Source organism: Heliangelus exortis, chromosome 1, assembly GCF_036169615.1.
Source record: "Heliangelus exortis chromosome 1, bHelExo1.hap1, whole genome shotgun sequence".
Taxonomy (NCBI): Eukaryota; Metazoa; Chordata; class Aves; order Apodiformes; family Trochilidae; genus Heliangelus; species Heliangelus exortis.
In genome coordinates, this window is record NC_092422.1 from 52,925,880 (window position 1) to 52,944,754 (window position 18,875).

General features: G+C 39.1%; 1 protein-coding gene across 1 annotated transcript in view; it reads left to right on the plus strand.

Annotated features, from left to right (window-relative positions):
• The window catches only part of ITGBL1 (integrin subunit beta like 1), a 137,280-nt gene that overhangs the window by 115,350 nt on the left and 3,055 nt on the right, over positions 1-18,875 (plus strand). The window contains exons 8-9 of the mRNA XM_071734406.1: positions 1,029-1,145; positions 13,943-14,089. Of these exons, the coding sequence (XP_071590507.1) occupies positions 1,029-1,145; positions 13,943-14,089 (264 nt within the window). The remainder of the gene's footprint in view (positions 1-1,028; positions 1,146-13,942; positions 14,090-18,875) is intronic.

The following is an 18,875-nucleotide window of genomic DNA, read 5'->3' on the forward strand; positions in this document are numbered from 1 at the left end:
GCTGCCCAGGGAAGTGGTGGATTCTCCATCCCTGGAGATATTTAAAAAGAGACTGGATGTGGCACTCAGTGCCATGGTCTGGTAACTGCAGCAGTAGTGGATCAAAGGTTGGACTTGATGATCTCTGAGGTCCCTTCCAACCCAGCCAATTCTATGATTCTATGATTTTGCCAAGCCCATCATATGTATGACTTTGATCCACATTTTTTGTCATATTTAGAGTATTCTCCAGGTAGCACTGAATCAAATAATTTAAAAAGTACAGAGGGAAACTCAGAAGTTAGGAAATAAAAGAAATACTGTAATGAATTGAGTTTGTCTCATGTAAGTGCAATATAAGACTGTCCTTAATCTCATTTTTTTTTCACATCTGTCCATTTGATACTCACTACTTGGAGGACTTTGGAGTGGAAGGGCTGTGAGAGGTTGGCTGTGTCTATTGCCCCTTTAAGCTCTTGGGAGTTGTCCTGAGAACAGGTTGATGGAAGGGAAGAATGTGGCAGAGGTTATGCTTTTGATTTCTATTTCCTCAGGTCTAGACAAGAAAAAACAAAGCCATTTTTGCTTTCCAAATGCTTTCTTACTCTGACAGAGTATTTGTAGAGTTATGTTTCTACCTGAATAGCAAGTATCTTATATAGCCCTGTGCATAGATTATTTAATTCTAATCACATTAGGTTTCTGAGGTGTGTGTTAAATATTTTAGATCAATTTTAGAGGTTAATTATGCAACTAAACATGTGCCATAGATCTGCTGTGCAAAGTTGAGATATGAAAAATGTACAATGCCAATGATTGCTTATTGTTGCTGTTTCCATCAAGTTACAACAGAGATGTTTTTGCTTCTGGTCTCCGTGGAGGAGGGATGGTTTTGGGTTTTATTTTAATAGTGTTTATGTGCATTGTTTAATTAATACAGAGTGACTTGTAGTTTGTCTTTGGGGGATAGGTTGTAGAATAATTTTAGGGGGTTTATTTAATATTTGTACTTGACTGAAATCCTGACTAACTGTTGTTTATTCTTGCAGGGAGATGTGAATGTGGCCAATGCACTTGTTTCCCTCCAGGAGACAACAGAGTTCACGGCAAAAACTGTGAATGTGATGATAGGCAGTGTGAAAATGTTGACGGAGATATCTGTGGGGGTATGTGTTAATTTAGATTAATGTAATCTAAATCTAAGTCTTGACAGTTTATAAGTTTCAGTTCCCTCGGATTTTATAGCATGCCACTATAGACTATTGACATGATTGATTAATTATAAGCAATTTTTGGAAGAAACAAGTGCTATATACTAAATATGTTAGTGAATATGTAAAGTTTCAGAAAAACTAACAATGAAATAGATTAAATACACTTAACAACATAAATGTGAGTGTTGTAGTATATCCCAGATTCCATCAGTGTTCATTAGACAAGAATACACATGCTTAAAAGGAAAACGTGAAAAATTTGATAATTTTACTTTGCATTTTGTACAGCTGATTTTTGACTGAGAATGTTGTATTTTGCCTGAAGGTAATTATGACCAGTAATACTTATGAATTTTCATACTCACTGACAGTGATATACCTGATTTTTAAAAAAGTAGTAAAATTTTATTATGAAAGAATCTAAAATGCTTGAGGTAAATTTTAATAGTAATTGTACATGCAGATGGTTTATTTTGATGTTTTCAGTGAAAACCTCAGTTTTTGATTTTTCAGTAATATATGTTGGTGTCAAACAGTATTTCAAGGTAGTTCTATATATATATGATGCATATACACCATGTAGTATTTTAAAAACAGGTGAGTTGTACTTGTCCTAAATGCTCTCTTTCTATATTATTTTTGCCTTATTTTTAAAATGACTTATGAATTCTTAATATTAAAAAGTAGTCAGTATGAACTATGACACATTTTATTATGCATAAGAAAAAACCTATTGCTTCATAATCCCTGTGTATATAAAAAATATGACTATACAGAATATTTCTTGTAGGAACATATGGAAAATTCAAATTTGAATGTTTAACCAGCTGCAATAATAGTTTATAAAATTCAATAATATTAATGAGTAGAAAAAGAATAATTTGAACTAAAATTCATCATATTCCATGGTTAAAAATATCTCTTCGTTTATGTCATTCATATTTTACATCATTCAATGACAACATTTCAATGTTAATAGTGTTAATTATATGGCACGTTTTGGAAATTAGAGGGAAGAATTCCATTCTTCTTTATTGGGACAGACACAATGATAATTTAAATTTTTGTTGCTGGGTAGAGCACCTCACTCTTAAATCAATAATCACCTCAATACCTGAGCCATTATTCATGTCTTTACTGTCCATAGGCCCCTCTAGGTTACACTATTACCTGAAAAAACTCCTGTCTTTAGTCTAAATAGCTTTTTTTCAAAGACAATGACAGAAAATAATCAATTAATTTTAAACCAGTATGCTTTAATCATGTTTTCCTAATTTTGAAACAATATATAGATTGAAAAGCCAGCTCATGAATTTATGAATTGAAATTGCACTGAACAAGCATCTTTTGACAGGACTTCAGAAGGCCTACCCTAATTATTTCCCCCAAATCATGTAATTAACATTAAATCAGGAATCCTGATGTCCTGGGCTTCCTAATAAGTAAAAAGAAAGGAGGAAGTCATAAGGTTATGATTCAATCCACCAGGATTTGAGCTGATCTCTGAAGCACCTCAAGGAAGACGAAAGCATCTCTGCTCACTCACAGCTCTCTGTACTTGGTGAGTTGAAGCTGGGCTCTGGAGTTTTAGTCTTCTCAATTAGAAGTCATGCCACTTCTAGCACCATCCTCTAAAAATTGTTGGATTTCTCTAGGAGATCTGTTGGGATTCCAGTGGTAAATAATTGGCAGATTTTATATTCTTGATATTTTATTTCTTGTTCTGTCTATTACATTTCAAAATAGGATTTGAGATATTTTAAATTAGTCTAGATTTCTTTACAGTTTACCCCTTGAAACATATTCCTGCATTATTATTATTATTATTATTATTGTTGTTGTTGTTATTGTTATTATATGATTCCATCTGCTTTTGTTCTTTTACAGCCAAGAACTCTTTTCCCCTTTCTCTGTTTCTGTTCTCATGCAACACAAGAGTGTCTTTGTATTTGTCTGATTCTTCCATAAAAAGTCCACTGGAATTAAGTCAACAAATATAGATCTCTTACTAATCACACAGTTCTCTTCCCTACACTACCTTTCCTTCTCTTGACTGCTGGAGCTCTGGAGTGGCTCCTTCCCTTATTTCCTCTCATTCTCTCTCCCTCTTGTTACCTTCTTTTGTTAATGCTGGCAGTGAAACCTGATTTTCTTGGACTATCCCGTTTCTATTTGTGCCTCATCTGCCTCAAGAAGTGACCCTTCCACTCCAGTAACTCAAGGTAGCAGCTATTTAGGTGGAAGCACTAAGTACAGGAATCTTTACTGTCTTCAGAGAGTGACCACCAGCTTTCTGTCCACTCACCATTTGGTACATAAATTCCCCTCACCTTCCAACTCACAGTATGAGCCATTTACCCCTTACAGATTCTCTATGATTTTTTTCTTTGCTGCAGCTTCCACCAGTATTTTCATTGAAATATCTCTTCCCACAGTTTCTGGAAAAATGTCAGAACTTCTGTCACTATGATCCCCTTCAGATCCACAATAATCTCAGCCCTACTCTTAAGTAATTGTTAGATGTTTTGCTTGGCCATCACTTTCTATCCTGATAGCATTTTGAATGTTTCCTTTGATATACAATATTTCTTATATCTTCCTTTTTAGGAATTAGACCATTTTAAAACTTATTTTCTTTCTCTTTTTACAACTTACCCATTCACAGAACTTGTCTCATTAATGTTATGCTAAAGGTACACACAGCTGTGCTCCTTTTGGGTTTGTCAAAGATTCCATTTCAACCCGAATCTCTTGGCATCTGTTGCCGTACTGCTTATTCCTCTTTTCTTCCCCTTTCTCTTTGCATTACATTTTTTTCTACCACTGTTGCTACCTAGGCAAACACTTATGTCAGGACACAAGGGAGGTTCAGAGAATTGTAAGCTTGACTCTATGAATGTGCAGGGTTTGACAGTGAGCACCAAGTGCCTGTAAAGCACAAAGAAAGAAGACCGATGTTTTCAGATTAAATGCATGCTGAAATGAGAAATGTGAATGACAACCTAAATGATCTGACTAAAAATTGTTACCAGATTCCACTGACCAGCAGATTGATTAATTGCTTGCTTTCCAGACCAGCCATCCATATGATGGTAGAAAGACACGAGGGGAAAGAAATGATAAATTAGGGTACAACCGAATGAGACCCTATTACCATGTTTCTGCCTGATTGTAGTGAGCCATTCCTTAAAAATTCAGCTGTCCATCACTGCAGTACCAGGAATAGAGACATTACATTTCCACAAAGACAGAGGTTGCAGGAGGACTCAGCGTAGATTCCACAGCACTCGGATAATAGAAATTACTTCATATAATCATAGAATAGTTTGGGTTGGAAGGGGCCATTGGAGATCATCTTGCCCAACCCTCTTGCCATGGACAGGGACATCTTTCCTAGATCAGTTTGCTTAAAGCCCCATCCAACTTGACCTTGAGTACTTCTAGGGATGGAGCAGCCACAACTTCCCTGAGCAACCTGTACCAGTGTATCAACACCCTTATAGTAAACAATTTCTCCCTAACGTCCAATCTAAGTCTACCCTCTTTCAGTTTGAAACCATTGCACCTTGTGATGTCACTAAAGGCCTTGGAAAAAATCTTTCATCATCTTTCTTATGAGCAAGCCTCCCTTAAGTGTTAGAAGACAACAATAAGGCCTCCCTGGAGCCTTCTCTTCTTCACACTGAACAAATCCAACTCTTTCAGCCTTTTTTCACAGCAGAGGTGTTCCAGCCCTTTGATGATTTTTGTGGTCCTTCTGTGTGGCCCTTGTGGCAGATCCATGTCTTTCTTGTAATAGGGACTTCAGAACTGCGTGCAGTACTCTAGAGTGGGTCTCACAAGAGCAGAGTGAAGGAGGAGAATCACCTCCTTCAACCTGATTTCCAGGTCCTTCCTTCACCTTCCCTTTTCTTTGTGCATCTCATGCAGGCTTCTACGCCATACTCCCCATTGTTAATTTAATTTTTCCAACGATGTAAGATTTGCCCAGATGCATTGCAGTGCTAATCCACAGCAATATTCAACATCACAAGGGCGGCTTTGGCTTTGCTTCATTCTTTGAGTCTTTCAGGTGCAAGTTAAGATTTATTGGTGCACACACAGGACTGGAGACTATAGTTTTGCCAGCACAAGTCCTTTCTTGGCACAGCTATGTCACTGGTGTACCTCAGGCTTGATATTTACCTCCGTTGTGTCCTGGTGAGACATATTTCTCCCCTCTACTCCAAGGCCATAGCTATGCTAGTGGCAGACGTGTCTTGAGCTTTCACATGTTAGCTCTTCTACTGCATCCAGACATGCTTTTCAAGGATATCATTGCTGGTTGCTCCACTTCACTGGGTTGACTGTTCATTATGTTCTGTTCTCTTTTGAGGACTGAGGGCAGGGAGGTAACAAAAATTCAGGACAACAGTAAAGATCAATCTGAAATTGATTTGATGATGCTCTTAACTCCATTCATTTTGATTTATTGTCCTAGCTGTGAGATCTTGTTGCACTAAAGTAGCAGCCATTGAAGGAATAGAATGGAAGCCCTTTTGTGTCCTCTGCATGCTGTTGGTTAGTGCAGGATTATTCTGCTTAAAAGTCCTATATTAAAAACAAAACATAAATAGTACAAAATTTGCTGAAGCTCTAGACAAGTTCTTCACTAAGCTTACTAGAAAAGGTTGAAATTCATAACATCCGACTCAGAGCAAGGCCCTTACATATTTCTAAAGATGCCCCATTTTTGTATAAGCCAGTATTTCAGTCTGTGCTTCATATAGTGGGCCACCAGTTAGATAATCAGCTAAGGTTGAGTCTTACGTGATACCTTCTAATGTTAGTGATGGATATTTGCACTGTCCTTCACACTAAAAAGCAACTTGGCCTCTGTTTATCCCAGTGAGACAGTTCTTTGACTGGTAGCAATAGAACACTTTGAGAAGTCTGATTTGTTTGTTTTCAAGTGAGGAAATTCCCTCTGATGACTTTTTAATTATTTTATTTGTTCTGGCCATGGCACATCAACATATAATCCTAACCCTGTAGGGAATCCAACTGTGTAACATTCTGTCACACCCTGTCACATCCTGTCACATCAAAGAAGAAATGCACCTATCTTAGGTTTTGGTAAAAGGCATTCGTTCTCATTACCTGAAGCTTCTGGTTGTAGTACAAAGGCTTGTAAAAGCTGGAGAAGCTGATTTCTTATTGGAGGAAAATCTATTTAGTTGGGTCTGTCTTCACACCTCTAACTGTAGAAAACTGGTGCAGCAAAACTCTAGGTGAGGCTTTATGTGAGGGGAAGTTAATTTAAAACAAAAATCCTCACACAAATTTTCACCAAACAGATACATTAATTTATCTCATTCAGTTGCATCCTCACAACCACAAGCGTCAAAGTGTCTGACTTAAGTAGTTTGGTCGCTATCACTTTATTGTGACACAAGCAATGGACAAGAGAAGCAGCCCATCCAGTTCTGAGTAAGCCTTTTTGTTTCATCTTGACTAAAACCAACAAACTGTTCTAGGCAGGTCTTTTATTTCATTTAAAAGCCAACAGTTAAGATGATCCTTTTGACTCTCAATTTTGCTTACTTTCTCCTCTGTACGTTTTAGGCAAATCTTGTGCCTGTTGTCTGTGCTTCCTCATTTTTTACATTCTTAGGGCACTGCTCTTCTTGTTGGGCTCACAAGGAAAGGAATGCCACAAGTTGTGCTCTGTGTCTGTGTTGGACTTTCTTGAGCCCACAGCCTGCTGCTGACATGTCATCAGGAAAGTCATCATACCATTGTTTTACAACAGTGCAGACCTTCTGGTTTGACAAAATAACTCATTATTCAGTTTTAATGCTGTGAAAGTGTTGTTGGTTATCAAATCAGGTCACGGGTTTGACCTCACTCTGGTGTTTCTTCTGGTGCTTACCTACACATTGCCTTTCACATGTCATTCACACCAGACCTAAGATTTCCTATATAAGTTTCTGTGTATTGGCAGAGAACAAGGGAACAGCTGTGATTTGGATGGTGTACATATATTAAAAGGCACACTTTTGAGATTACCAATGTTTTAAACAAAAATCTACCACAAAATCTTCCACATCACATTCTCACAATTAGTGACGGATTCCAGGACTGCATGGTTATCACTAGGATGTAGAATAGATATACTTGCTCTCAAAAGGCTGGTATAACTTGCCCCTAATTTCTATGCTTCTTTGAATATAAAATATTTGTTGCTGTCCAGCCAGGCTAAATAATTTTATTCATAGGATGTGCTGAATTATTTTTATATATATATATAAATATATATATATATATATATTCACATACATATATATATATATAAAACGTTGTGTTATTCTTGATAAAGGTATATATCAGAAGCTGCAAATTATTTTTTTTGTGAAAGTTCTAGGTGCATACTGGAGAAATCATGAATGACATTTATTTTTGTTATCTGCCCAGTGAAGCAGAAACATGATATTTTGAGATAGTATGTTCTTATGAGGACCACTAAGACCATAGCCATAAAAAGGAGAATTATGATTAATGGTATGCTTCACTAAGCAAATCTAAGCATTAATAATACAATGCCACTGCTGTCAGACAATTTCCTCATTTCTTGCACTAATGTTGCTTCAGAGAAACAGTAGCTTATAAGCCATTTATGGAACTCTCTATTATATCTAAAATGCAAATAAAAATAAAAATCAGTTATCCAGTAATGTTCTTACCATTTACTTTTAGCATATTTGAGCAGGTTAATGAAACTCCCTCTCTTATAAATATTTCTCCTACATAGATGGTGTTTATTATTCTCCTATGTTAATAATATAATGGAATTTTTTTATCAATATCCTGTAATAATAATAAAAAAAAAGATCTCGCTTCTATTTAAATACAAAAAGAAATATGTATTTCCTGTATTGTTCTAACTGTATTGTGCTGAGATTTTTATTATGCTTTTCACATTCTTAGTACACTTTTAAACTTGTTAGTTTTCATCCAGTTATAGATATTTGGGTTGGTTATTTTTTTTCCTATCAAATCTGTTTTACTCACAACAAATATTCCCATTTACATTGTTTGCTACCTATTTCATCTTTCTTTGACTGTACAGTCTTCTACTTCCTAACTCCTAGCATCTCTCCACCATTAGACCTGGGTGGATCTCTCTTACTGTAGAAAAATGTTGTTGGTCTATCAGATAAATTGTTCATACAGGACAAGCAAAATCATATTTTTATAGCTAAAGTCTTATTTCCCCCATGTATTGTATCCATATTCTATTAGTTTGAAAAACTTGTAGTCTTGTGGTGACAAATTTTGTTTGGGGCTGGCCTCAGTTTGCCCTTCATGAACACCATCTGGTTTTAATCAGTCTACTAATATGAATCAGCTTCCTCTGTAGTGATTACTTCACCTTTTTCATCATGCAGTCATTCCCAAATAGTGCTGCCTTTTGTATTAGAAAATTGTCATGGAGGTTTCTTTAGGAATTCTTAACAGCGAATTGCATGAATTCCCCATAACCACATAGTTGTATTCCCAGGCATGGTAAGAAATAATTCATCCTCGTGTCTGGGTTGATTTGGGTTATTATGGACCTCTGTTACAATTTGTCATGGCTTTCATTGTTGCTGCATTCATATTTCACTTTTAAATCTTGTGGTTATTGGATTTATTGATATTTCTAAAATAAGTGATAGAATCTTTAACTTCATCTTTTTCTGTCCTTTGCTTCTCCCCCATCATGGTCTTTCCTCTTTGATTGGAGATTAATGTTTAAAACACTGTTATATATTTGAATGTTCATTAACACAGATTTATATGGATTAAGATCTATAGTTCAATATGTCATTTATTCATGATTTAAAGTGTTTTAAGCTAAAAGTGAATTGATGATAGACCACACTTTCTAGTCAATCTGTTCAATCTGAATAGTTAAATCAGTATTTTATCATGCTACCCAATTCGGTTGGGCTGGACTTATTCAATTAGAGATTTCTTTTTTCCCCTTTGCTCTGTGATTGCTGTATTCTTGAATCTTGTACTCCTCTATGAAAGGAATTGGAATCAGATCTAAAAGAACCTGTGAGCAATTGCTCCCCTTGCTTATAATTTTGAGAGTCTGAGTTTTTTGAGAGAAAGAGTTTTTTGTCATGTTTTGGTCTTTCCTTCTGGTCATCTTAGAATAGAATCATAGAATAGGCTGGGTTGGAAGGGACCTCAGAGATCATCGAGTCCAACCCTAGATTAACTACCGCTGCAGTTACCAGACCATGGCACTGAGTGCCACATTCAGTCTCTTTTTAAATGTCTCCAGGGACGAAGAGTCCACTACCTCCCTGGGCAGCCCGTTCCAATGTCTGATCACCCTTTCCGTGAAAAAATTCTTTCTAATATCCAATCTGAACTTCCCCCGGCACAATTTAAGACCGTGCCCTCTTGTCTTACTGAGAGCTGCCTGGGAAAAGAGACCAACCCCCCTGGCTACCCCCTCCTTTCAGGGAGTTGTAGAGAGTGATGAGGTCTTCTCTGAGCCTCCTCTTCTCCAGGCTGAACAGCCCCAGCTCCCTCAGCCTCTCCTCATAGGATCTGTGCTCGAGTCCCTTCACCAGCCTGGTTGCCCTCCTTTGGACCTGTTCGAGGACCTCAATATCCTTCTTGAACTGAGGGGCCCAGAACTGGACACAGGACTCGAGGTGTGGCCTCACCAGGGCTGAGTACAGGGGCAGAATCACTTCCTTGGACCTGCTGCCCATGCTGTTCCTAATACAGGCCAGGATGCCATTGGCCTTCTTGGCTACCTGGGCACACTGCTGGCTCATGTTCAGCTTCCTGTCAATCCAGACTCCCAGGTCCCTTTCTGCCTGGCTGCTCTCAGCCACTCTGTCCCCAGCCTGGAGCTCCCCATGGGATTGTTGTGGCCAAAGTGCAGGACCTGGCACTTGGCTGTGTTGAACCTCATCCCATTGGAATCAGCCCATCTCTCCAGTCTGTCCAGGTCCCTCTGCAGAGCCCTCCTGCCTTCCAGCTGATCGACACTCCCCCCCAGCTTGGTGTCATCTGCAAATTTGCTGATGATGGACTCAATCCCCTCATCCAAGTCGTCAATGAAGATATTGAACAGGACTGGGCCCAGCACTGATCCCTGGGGGACACCACTGGTGAGCGGCCACCAACTGGATGCAGCCCCATTCAGCACCACTCTCTGGGCCCGGCCCTCCAGCCAATTCCTAACCCAGTGCAGAGTGCTCCTGTCCAAGCTGTGGGCTGCCAGCTTTCTCAGGAGAATGCTGTGGGAGCATTCTTGTTTGGACACCTTCAGAAAAAATGCAAAGAGCCTCTGCAAGGAGAATTTACACAACTAAATTGTGTAAAGCAGTTCTTCAGAGGTTAGCACACACTGAAGACATCAAGGAGTTAAGTATTTGCACACTCAACACCCCAACAGGCATCCAAAGAGCTGCAGGTTCCTGAGCTCATGTCATCTGGGTGTAAATATTATTTTGGTAAAATAGATTCCTTGAGATTAAAAAATTTTTTATGTTTTGGGGATTTATATGGCATAAAGGAGAAGAGGAATGGCCAGATCAGGAAAATGCATGTAAAACTTCTGTATGGTAAACTGTTAATTCTGTTTGCTGCAAATTAATCAATTATTTATTATCTTTTTATTTGACTTGTGTAAAGGCTTTACCGATATAATCACTCCCTACATTCTATAAATCATAATGATTATACAAGAAAAATTATACAAAGTTACATTCTCGGTTAAATAACTGTGGATTTCTTAATATTCATTGCTAAAATGAGTACAAGTGTTTGTAGCCCCACAAATTATTTTCCAACACCAGCGTCCAGTTGTGTTTTGCTCTTCAGTGGCTGAGGTAGTCTCAAATTTAATCTATATGTTATTAGGAAAAATTAATAAGGCAGATAAAAATACTTTGACAGAAGCTTAAAGAAGTTAAAGGAGCATGCCATCTACCTGAAAGGAGCATATGGGAGTAAATATGCTTGTTTTCTGACTCTTGAATTTTGTACTTGTTTCCCAATCTAATACTGAATCTAGAGTAGCATCAAGCTTCTATTGTTGCTAATTATCAATTTTTAGTGTTGGATGCATGTTAGATGCACATGTGTAAATTTGTAATTGCTGAATGTCACTTGCAGAAGTGGGCAGGAATACTGTCATAGGACTGTGTTATTGTTAGGGTATAAAGTCATAAGGTTGTAAGATTAAAAAAAAACCAAACATCAATACACAGTCTAGGGTACAAAAATTATTCTGAACACTTACATCACTCTAAATAGCAGCTCCAAGACTGGAGCTTCCAGCATTTTCTAACTTGATTTAATAATGTATTTAGCTATTAGTAAAATATTAAGGTATTCTACTTATAGCAAAGTGCAAGATTTGTTTCTGTGCTGTCTCCTGATTTACAATGTCATGTTCAGTGTTGCCTCATGAGAATTTCACAAATTAGGAAAGCAAAATAACTCATTTGCTTCCCTGCATCCTACTGCTCAGTGCTTTGCCAGATACTCCTACTGCTTGCTCCCTTCCTTCCAGCCCATGCTCCTAAATTGTCCCTCCCCTTGTTTCCATTCCCTTGCCCTACATAACAGGTGGTACAGGACAAAAGTCACTGGTATGTGTATCTTGATTTTTTCAAGCCCAGTAAACTGATCAGCTCAGGAATTATCTTCTCTACTGCAGAAACATTTCTTAATGATGGGAAGTGAAATTCTGGCTCGGACACATTTCTTACTACTTTTTTCTGTTTTCCATTTCTGTATTCTTGTCTACATTTGTTGTTGCTTTTCACTTCTTCTTTGCCAGATTTCCCCCTCAACATATTTTACTTTTTATTATCTTTATACAAATAATTCTGAAAAAAAAATCTGTTTCATCTTTTTTTTTTTTTTTTTCTCGTTTTAAAAAATATTGATTAGAGGTTCTAGTCTCTATATTTTGCCTATGTTCTGGTGTTTCTTTGACTTTTCCCTCACTTGTCAATACCTGTCTATGTTTCCTTAACATTTTAGAGTATATTCCTCTCCATTTGCTCTCTATTTTATATTTTTTTCTTATTCCTCTTTTCTTTCTGTCCTATTTCCCATATTACTGATCATCTTTTGATAGCTCTTTCCTTGCTACTATATTCTTCCTTTGACTGTCCATCTTCCCTCTCATTCAATCTTCTTGACTTCATCTGGAAATTGAAATCTGTGTCCCTGTGCGGAGACTACAGCCTACCCATTCTTCAAAGCCCTTCCGTGGGACAATACAAGCATGTACTCTGGAGAATACTCTGGTCTTTTTCTTTTTCCTCTCCTTCCTTAGCATTTCACTACAGGATCGGGCATGGAAGTACTGAACCTTCTAAACTGATGATCTGGGATATCTTTCTGGGGAAGAGATGCAGGAGAGAAACAAGATGTTGTTAGGGTTACGAGAGGAACTCTTATCAGGCAGCCAGTTGGGTTATGTTCAACCAATTTTAGCAATTGCATGAGACCGTGGGGGAATTACCTTCATCCTGTACTGTATGAGTTAATCTATTGTAATTGCAAAGGATGTTGTGTGCAGGCTTTGCACTTCAGCTTCTCTATGCACTGCAGCAGAAAACCAGCATTCCTGGGATGCTGAAGAAGATGGCAGCTTTAGCTCTTTTGCCTGTTCTGCTGTGTGCTGCTTTCAGCCCTGAGCTGAGGTCTGCTTCTTCAGGTGATAGTATGGGACATGCAGGTGAGAGTCCAGCACTGGCCTGCAAGATTAACTTTGGTCACAACAACCTCATGCAATGCTACGGTCCTGGGGATGAGTGGAGGGAAAGCTCCCAGGCAGAAAAGGATCTGAGGGTGCTGGTCAACAGCCAGATGAATATGTACCCAGGTGGCCAAGAAGGCCAGCAGCATCCTGGCTTGTATCAGGAACAGTGTGGCCAGCAGGAGAAGGGAAGTGATCGTGGCCCTGTACTTAGCACTGGTGAGGCTGCACCTCGAGTGCTGTGTCCAGTTCTGGGCCCCTCACTACAAGAAAGACTTTGAGGTGCTGGAGTTTAGAGAAGGGCAGGGAGCTGGTGAAGGGTCTGGAGAACAAGTCCTGAGAGGAGTGGCTGAGGGAACTGGAAGTGTTTAGTTTGGAGAAGAGGAGGCTGAGAGGAGACCTTATTGCTCTCTACGAGTAGCAGAAAGGAGGTTGTAGGGAGGTGGGTTTGGAGAAGAGGAGGCTGAGAGGAGACCTTATTGCTCTCTACGAGTAGCAGAAAGGAGGTTGTAGGGAGGTGGGTGCTGGCCTCTTCTCTCAAGTAGATAGCAGTAGAACCAGAGGAAATGGCCTGAAATTGTACCAGGAGAGGTTTAGACTAGGTATTAGGAAGAATTTCTTTACTGGGAGAGTAGTCAGGTGCAGTAATGGGCTGCTCAGGGAGGTGTTGGACTCACCATCCCTGAAGGCATTTAAAACCCTGTAGATGAGGCACTTCAGGACATGCTCTAGTGGTTGTGGTGATACAGGTATTGATAAATATATTTTATTTATTTTGGGGGGGAGATGTTGATGGATGCTGTGATCTTAGAGGACTTAACACAAGAATGAAAGAACTGAAGAAGACCACCCTACCTGGATGCTGTTGTGTCTGTCTGTCTATCCTATAGGATGCACTTCACACTGCAGAGCTCTTAACACGATCTCAGCTGTGACTGCATTCTGCTCGGTTTGCCCATAACCAACCATGGTGTCATTACAGGCCATGGTATCTGCTCATGTGGCCGCTGCATTTGCCAGGAGGGATGGTTTGGGAAGTTGTGCCAGCATTCAAGAGAGTGCAACATGACCGAGGAGGAGAGCAGAAGTCTCTGCGAGTCAGCGGACGGCGTACTGTGCTCTGGGAAAGGTAAGAGCAGACAGCTCCACCACCACAAACACCCTCTGTCTGTGTCCCTGGTGGTAGAAAATGAACATGTTCTGGAAGACTGTTGTGTAACCCTTTCTTACAAAGGCACCTGTTAATAAAAAGATTTTTGGCTCTGTAATGCCAAATTTTCATATTTTCATTTTGTCACACACCCACTGCGGCCATACACGCTCAGCAGGGTTGCTCTCCTGTGCAATTTGTAAATAGCATTTAATGTCCTGCATGTGTTTACCTGATGGTCTGCATCCAGTTTGAAGGACAGGGGCACTAACCTGCAGTAACACTCGCATGTAATATCTCAGACAACAGCAAGTTGCTTAATAGTAACACTTGGCATGCTTAGTCACCTCCCCTCCCCAACAAAGAAAAGATGGAGATCTGCAGCTTCCATATCCATGTCCCACAGACTCTATCATTTACTAATTTTTATCCAGGTAATTGCCTCAGCTTCAGTCCAGCCCTAAAAAATTGCCACAAGGAGGAATAAAATATGGAAAATCTTGATAATTATCTGGAATTGTTCTCTGAGGTTCCTACCTTGGAGTCTTTTAGGCTAGGAAACTGCATTACTGGAAAGAGGGCTTTTTAGCATAGTGGAAAGCGTCTAGTTTTATATACAACCATTTTATGATTGTATAATATGTCTTAAAGGGAACAGACAAAAAATGGTTGGTGGGTCTGGATGGAGGCTAGAATGCACTCACATGAGACTGGATGTACCATTTCCTCTGTTCATACATTCCTTGCATAGACAAAAAAACTTGCTAGGTGGAAAAAAACCACCCCAACCAGTTAGGAGCTTTCTGCATCAGGCAGATTTCCCATTGTCCCTTTCATTCAGAAATTTAAATGGGGTTTTCAGCCTGGCCATCTTCCATCTGTATTATCAGATGGCGGAACTTTTCCCCACTGCTCTTTTTATCTGAGTTTTTTAATTACCTAGTCATCAAAATGTTATAGAAAATGAGTAAGTTTCTGTTTCTCAATTGTTTCTACAATATGTTCCTATCTTTAAATTAGTTTATGTGTAAGAGGGTGCTGAGCTGCTGGAGAAATGAGCTACTCTATTTTACTAAAGAATTTGACTTCTCTTAGTCTTGTTCTCCCTGTGATTTTCTATATTTTTTTTTAGATAAGATGTGAAGGTAGCAAATACGCTTCAGATTAACAAAATATAATACATAAGGTTCTAAATAATGAACATGAAAAATTATGTTGAATTTTAAAATATGCATATTATCTGCTACTTTATCTGTGAGGATAGCTCAGAGATCTTTATTCCAGCCTTTGGGTCTTCCTTTAAGAAAAATTAGCTTTGAGCACTTATATCAAGACTACAAGTTACTCTGGGTCTTTGTAAGCAGATAATCTGGTAGGAATTTGCAGACACACTGAGGATTTCTTTCCCCTGTGCTGGCCATGCTGCCCAGAGTGTGGATTTAGATCTGGTCACTAATATAGGCTGGAGGAGATATGGGTTAGAGCAACCTAAATTGTTGCTCTAGGTTGTAATCAGCTGCAGGCAGATAATGCTTTTATACCTGGCCACATGAACGGAGGTTCTAAGGACCCAGATTTTTTGATATATCAGTCCACAGCATTCACTTTCTATAGGAACTACAGACCTGACACTAAGTCCATATGCAGCAGGGCTAGAAGTGCATTTTGTTTGTTTGTTTGTTTATTTATTAACTTTCTTTGGTCTCTAAGCACAGATAAGCTTCCTGACATCACAGAATATCAGGTTGGAAGGTACCTCAAGGATCATCTGTTCCCACCCTTCTGGGTAATACTATAGTTTATATGAGGTGTCTCAGCACCCTGTTGAGCTGAGATTTAAAAATGACCAAAGTAAGGGAATCCACCGCTTCACCTGGGAGGCCATTCTAATGTTTGACTGTCCTCATGGTAAAAAATTTACCTCTTGTGTCCAACTGGAATCTCCCTGGGAGCAACTTGTGCCCATACCCCTTGTCTTATCCATGCGTCTCCTTGTAAATAGGAAGTCTTCATCTTTGTAGCCAACTTTTAAGTACTGGAACATCATAAGGTCTCCCTGTATGCCCTCAAGATAGTCAGTGTAATAAAGCTGTATCAAATTGGATGCTCTAGCATCTTTATTATAGGAAGACCTTGTCATATATGTTATCCCAGCATATAAACAGCTATGTAATGTAACTTCCAGAAGAGTGTGGACAGTGAACATCCCAGGAGGCTACTGTCTCCTGTCTCTTCTCTGAGCAGGTTGGGGATGCCAGGCAAAGAGAGTCTAATTGCTTGTAACTTTTATTTCTATACTTAGCTTTTTTTGTTTGCTTGCTTTGTGTTTGGTTTTTTGTTTGGTTTTTTTGGGGGTTTGGGTTTTTTGTTTGTTTGGGTTTTTCTTTGTTTGTTTTTGGGTTCTGTTATTGTTGTTGTTGGGTTGGGGTTTTTTAAGGCAATTTTATTTTGATGCTTAAACATGTATCTGGAAATCATACTTTAAAATGTTGTTCAAAGTGTGACCAGTACTATCCAGAGAGCAAAATGACAAATTGTTCTTTCAGTTTCATTACACTGAGCAATAAGTAACCATTACTGGTCAAATAAAAGGGCATTTTGAAACCCTACACTAATGATGGTTATTCCATCTTTGCTGGAAACCTTGCCGAGATATGCAAGTGTTGTAATGGATTAAGGGAGCCTGAGTTTCTTAATGTCAGATTTCATAGACTTTGAGGAGTCCTGATTTTCAGCAGATAACTGCTGAACACTTTCAGCAAATTGCACTCTTGATATAAGCAAAGTTGGACCTCCACGTTTTGAAGCTGTTCTCAAAATCTTGGCTTGCTAACTATGCCACTTGTAGCAAAAACTCTTCCCAAGGAAAACAGCAACACCCACCACGCTGCTGCCTCCCTGGCAGTAAATGTGAGACTGCAGATGGCTACTGTAATGGTTCAGGATGAGGGCTAAGTAATGAGCCAAAGCTCATCCAAAAGGATCTGGCCGGGATCCCAGGGAACACCCCGCAACTCATTAGACTCCTTTTAATTAAACTGAGGAGCCTCCCAGAGCAGCGTGCTCTGTTCAGGAAAAGGACTTGATACATTCATTCTCCCTAACAGACTTTACATTATGGAGCTCAGGCTTCCTTGGTTGGCTTGGTGTTAAATTTGCTGTGTCTTCTGCAAAATAGTTTTAAACATTGCGGGCATCCACCAGTGGCATTATCAGTGCTTACTTGTTCAGAATCACATCAGGTTTCTTACAGTGTCATGCTCCTATTAACTGCTTATTTTCACTAGAATTCTCATACTATTCATCATTATTTCCAGCTGTCAGTATCTTATAGTTTGTATAAACAGACACTCTGTTTAAATTACCCTCGAATATGTCTTAGAGCATCTCTCACATAGGAGCCATGTGACATGTTTGCTGTCCTCCACTGCCTCTTTATTACAAAGGCAGTTTTTATCTTTGTAGGCAACATCAGTATTTTCCATGCCCATGGCTCAGTAAGCAATGCTCAGAGCTCACAGAAAAAGGAGATGCTTAATCAAATACTCCCTTCCCCAAATGTTCCAATCACTAGCTCTTCCTGTATATATTTACATGTTCCATATGTTCCAAGTTAAAACAGCATTTCTCTAAAATTAGGCAATCATTTAATTTTTGTCAACTTACATTAAAGGCTAAATTACTTTAATTTTTAATTAAAAAAATAGATTACTGAGGCTGTTCTGAAATTTTAAATAAATGGGTTTCAGTGATCAGACACTTCAGTATCTCTGGGAAAACCTTGGGAAAAATTGGTTGGTATTGACAAATCCATGTTTTTAAAAAATATATATATTTGATTTTTTACTATGGCTTTTATTCGGAGTTCACCAAAAGGAACTGAAAGATGGAAAAGCATGATTTTATACACTTTTGCTCAGGGCTTGTTAAGTAACCTATGAGTTCTATTTAGGTTATGTTCTGACACAACCAACATTCCTTCTATATATTTTTCTTTAAACATTGTTGACTGTGTGCTGCAGTAACTCTGGAAATGTTGCAAGAGGGTGGGATTTTCAACAGCAGATAACTAATTTATAAGCACATTCTGCTAAAGGTCAACAGCTTCTTCGGTGATTTTTAAAACTTTTTTTTTTAATAAGCTCCACCTCCCATAATTGAAAATTATGTGCATATTCTTTGCTATAATTTTTTTTGGCTCTGGAGATTTGTGCTCTGTATTGGCTCTGTATTGATTTGTGCTGTAACCAGTTCTTTGGGCTTCACAAAAGCCTTTCTGCTCTGCAGTTACTGAGCACTTGCTGTTTGTCTGTATAGGGTCAGGCAGCTGAAGATGGGCTCTGTAAAAGCCAACTCTCTTCAGCTGGGTACTGGAAACATCGAGGAGGAATTACCATCTGCTAGTGGCATTTCTAGTTGCAGAAAAGCCTCTCTCCCAACCTTTCCAGGCTACAGGCTTCCTGGCACATGATTGCCTGGGGACAGCTCTCCCTTTCCTGCATTTGTAGCCATGAACCTTCTCCTGAAGGTAGGGATGTCTTTGAGTCTCCCTTATAGGGAAGTGTCTGGTGCTCAGCAGGTGATGGCATCACCCAAATATCACCTTAAAGTCCCTTCTTTGCCTGTAGGGGTGAGACCTGACATCCCTGAGGAGAAGGAAAGCATTCCCATGTTATCCCAACAAGGGACACCGGGGTACTCTGCAGGAATGAGCAAAATGCTGAACTGCCATTACATGCACAAACTCTTTCTGACCTAGAGCAAA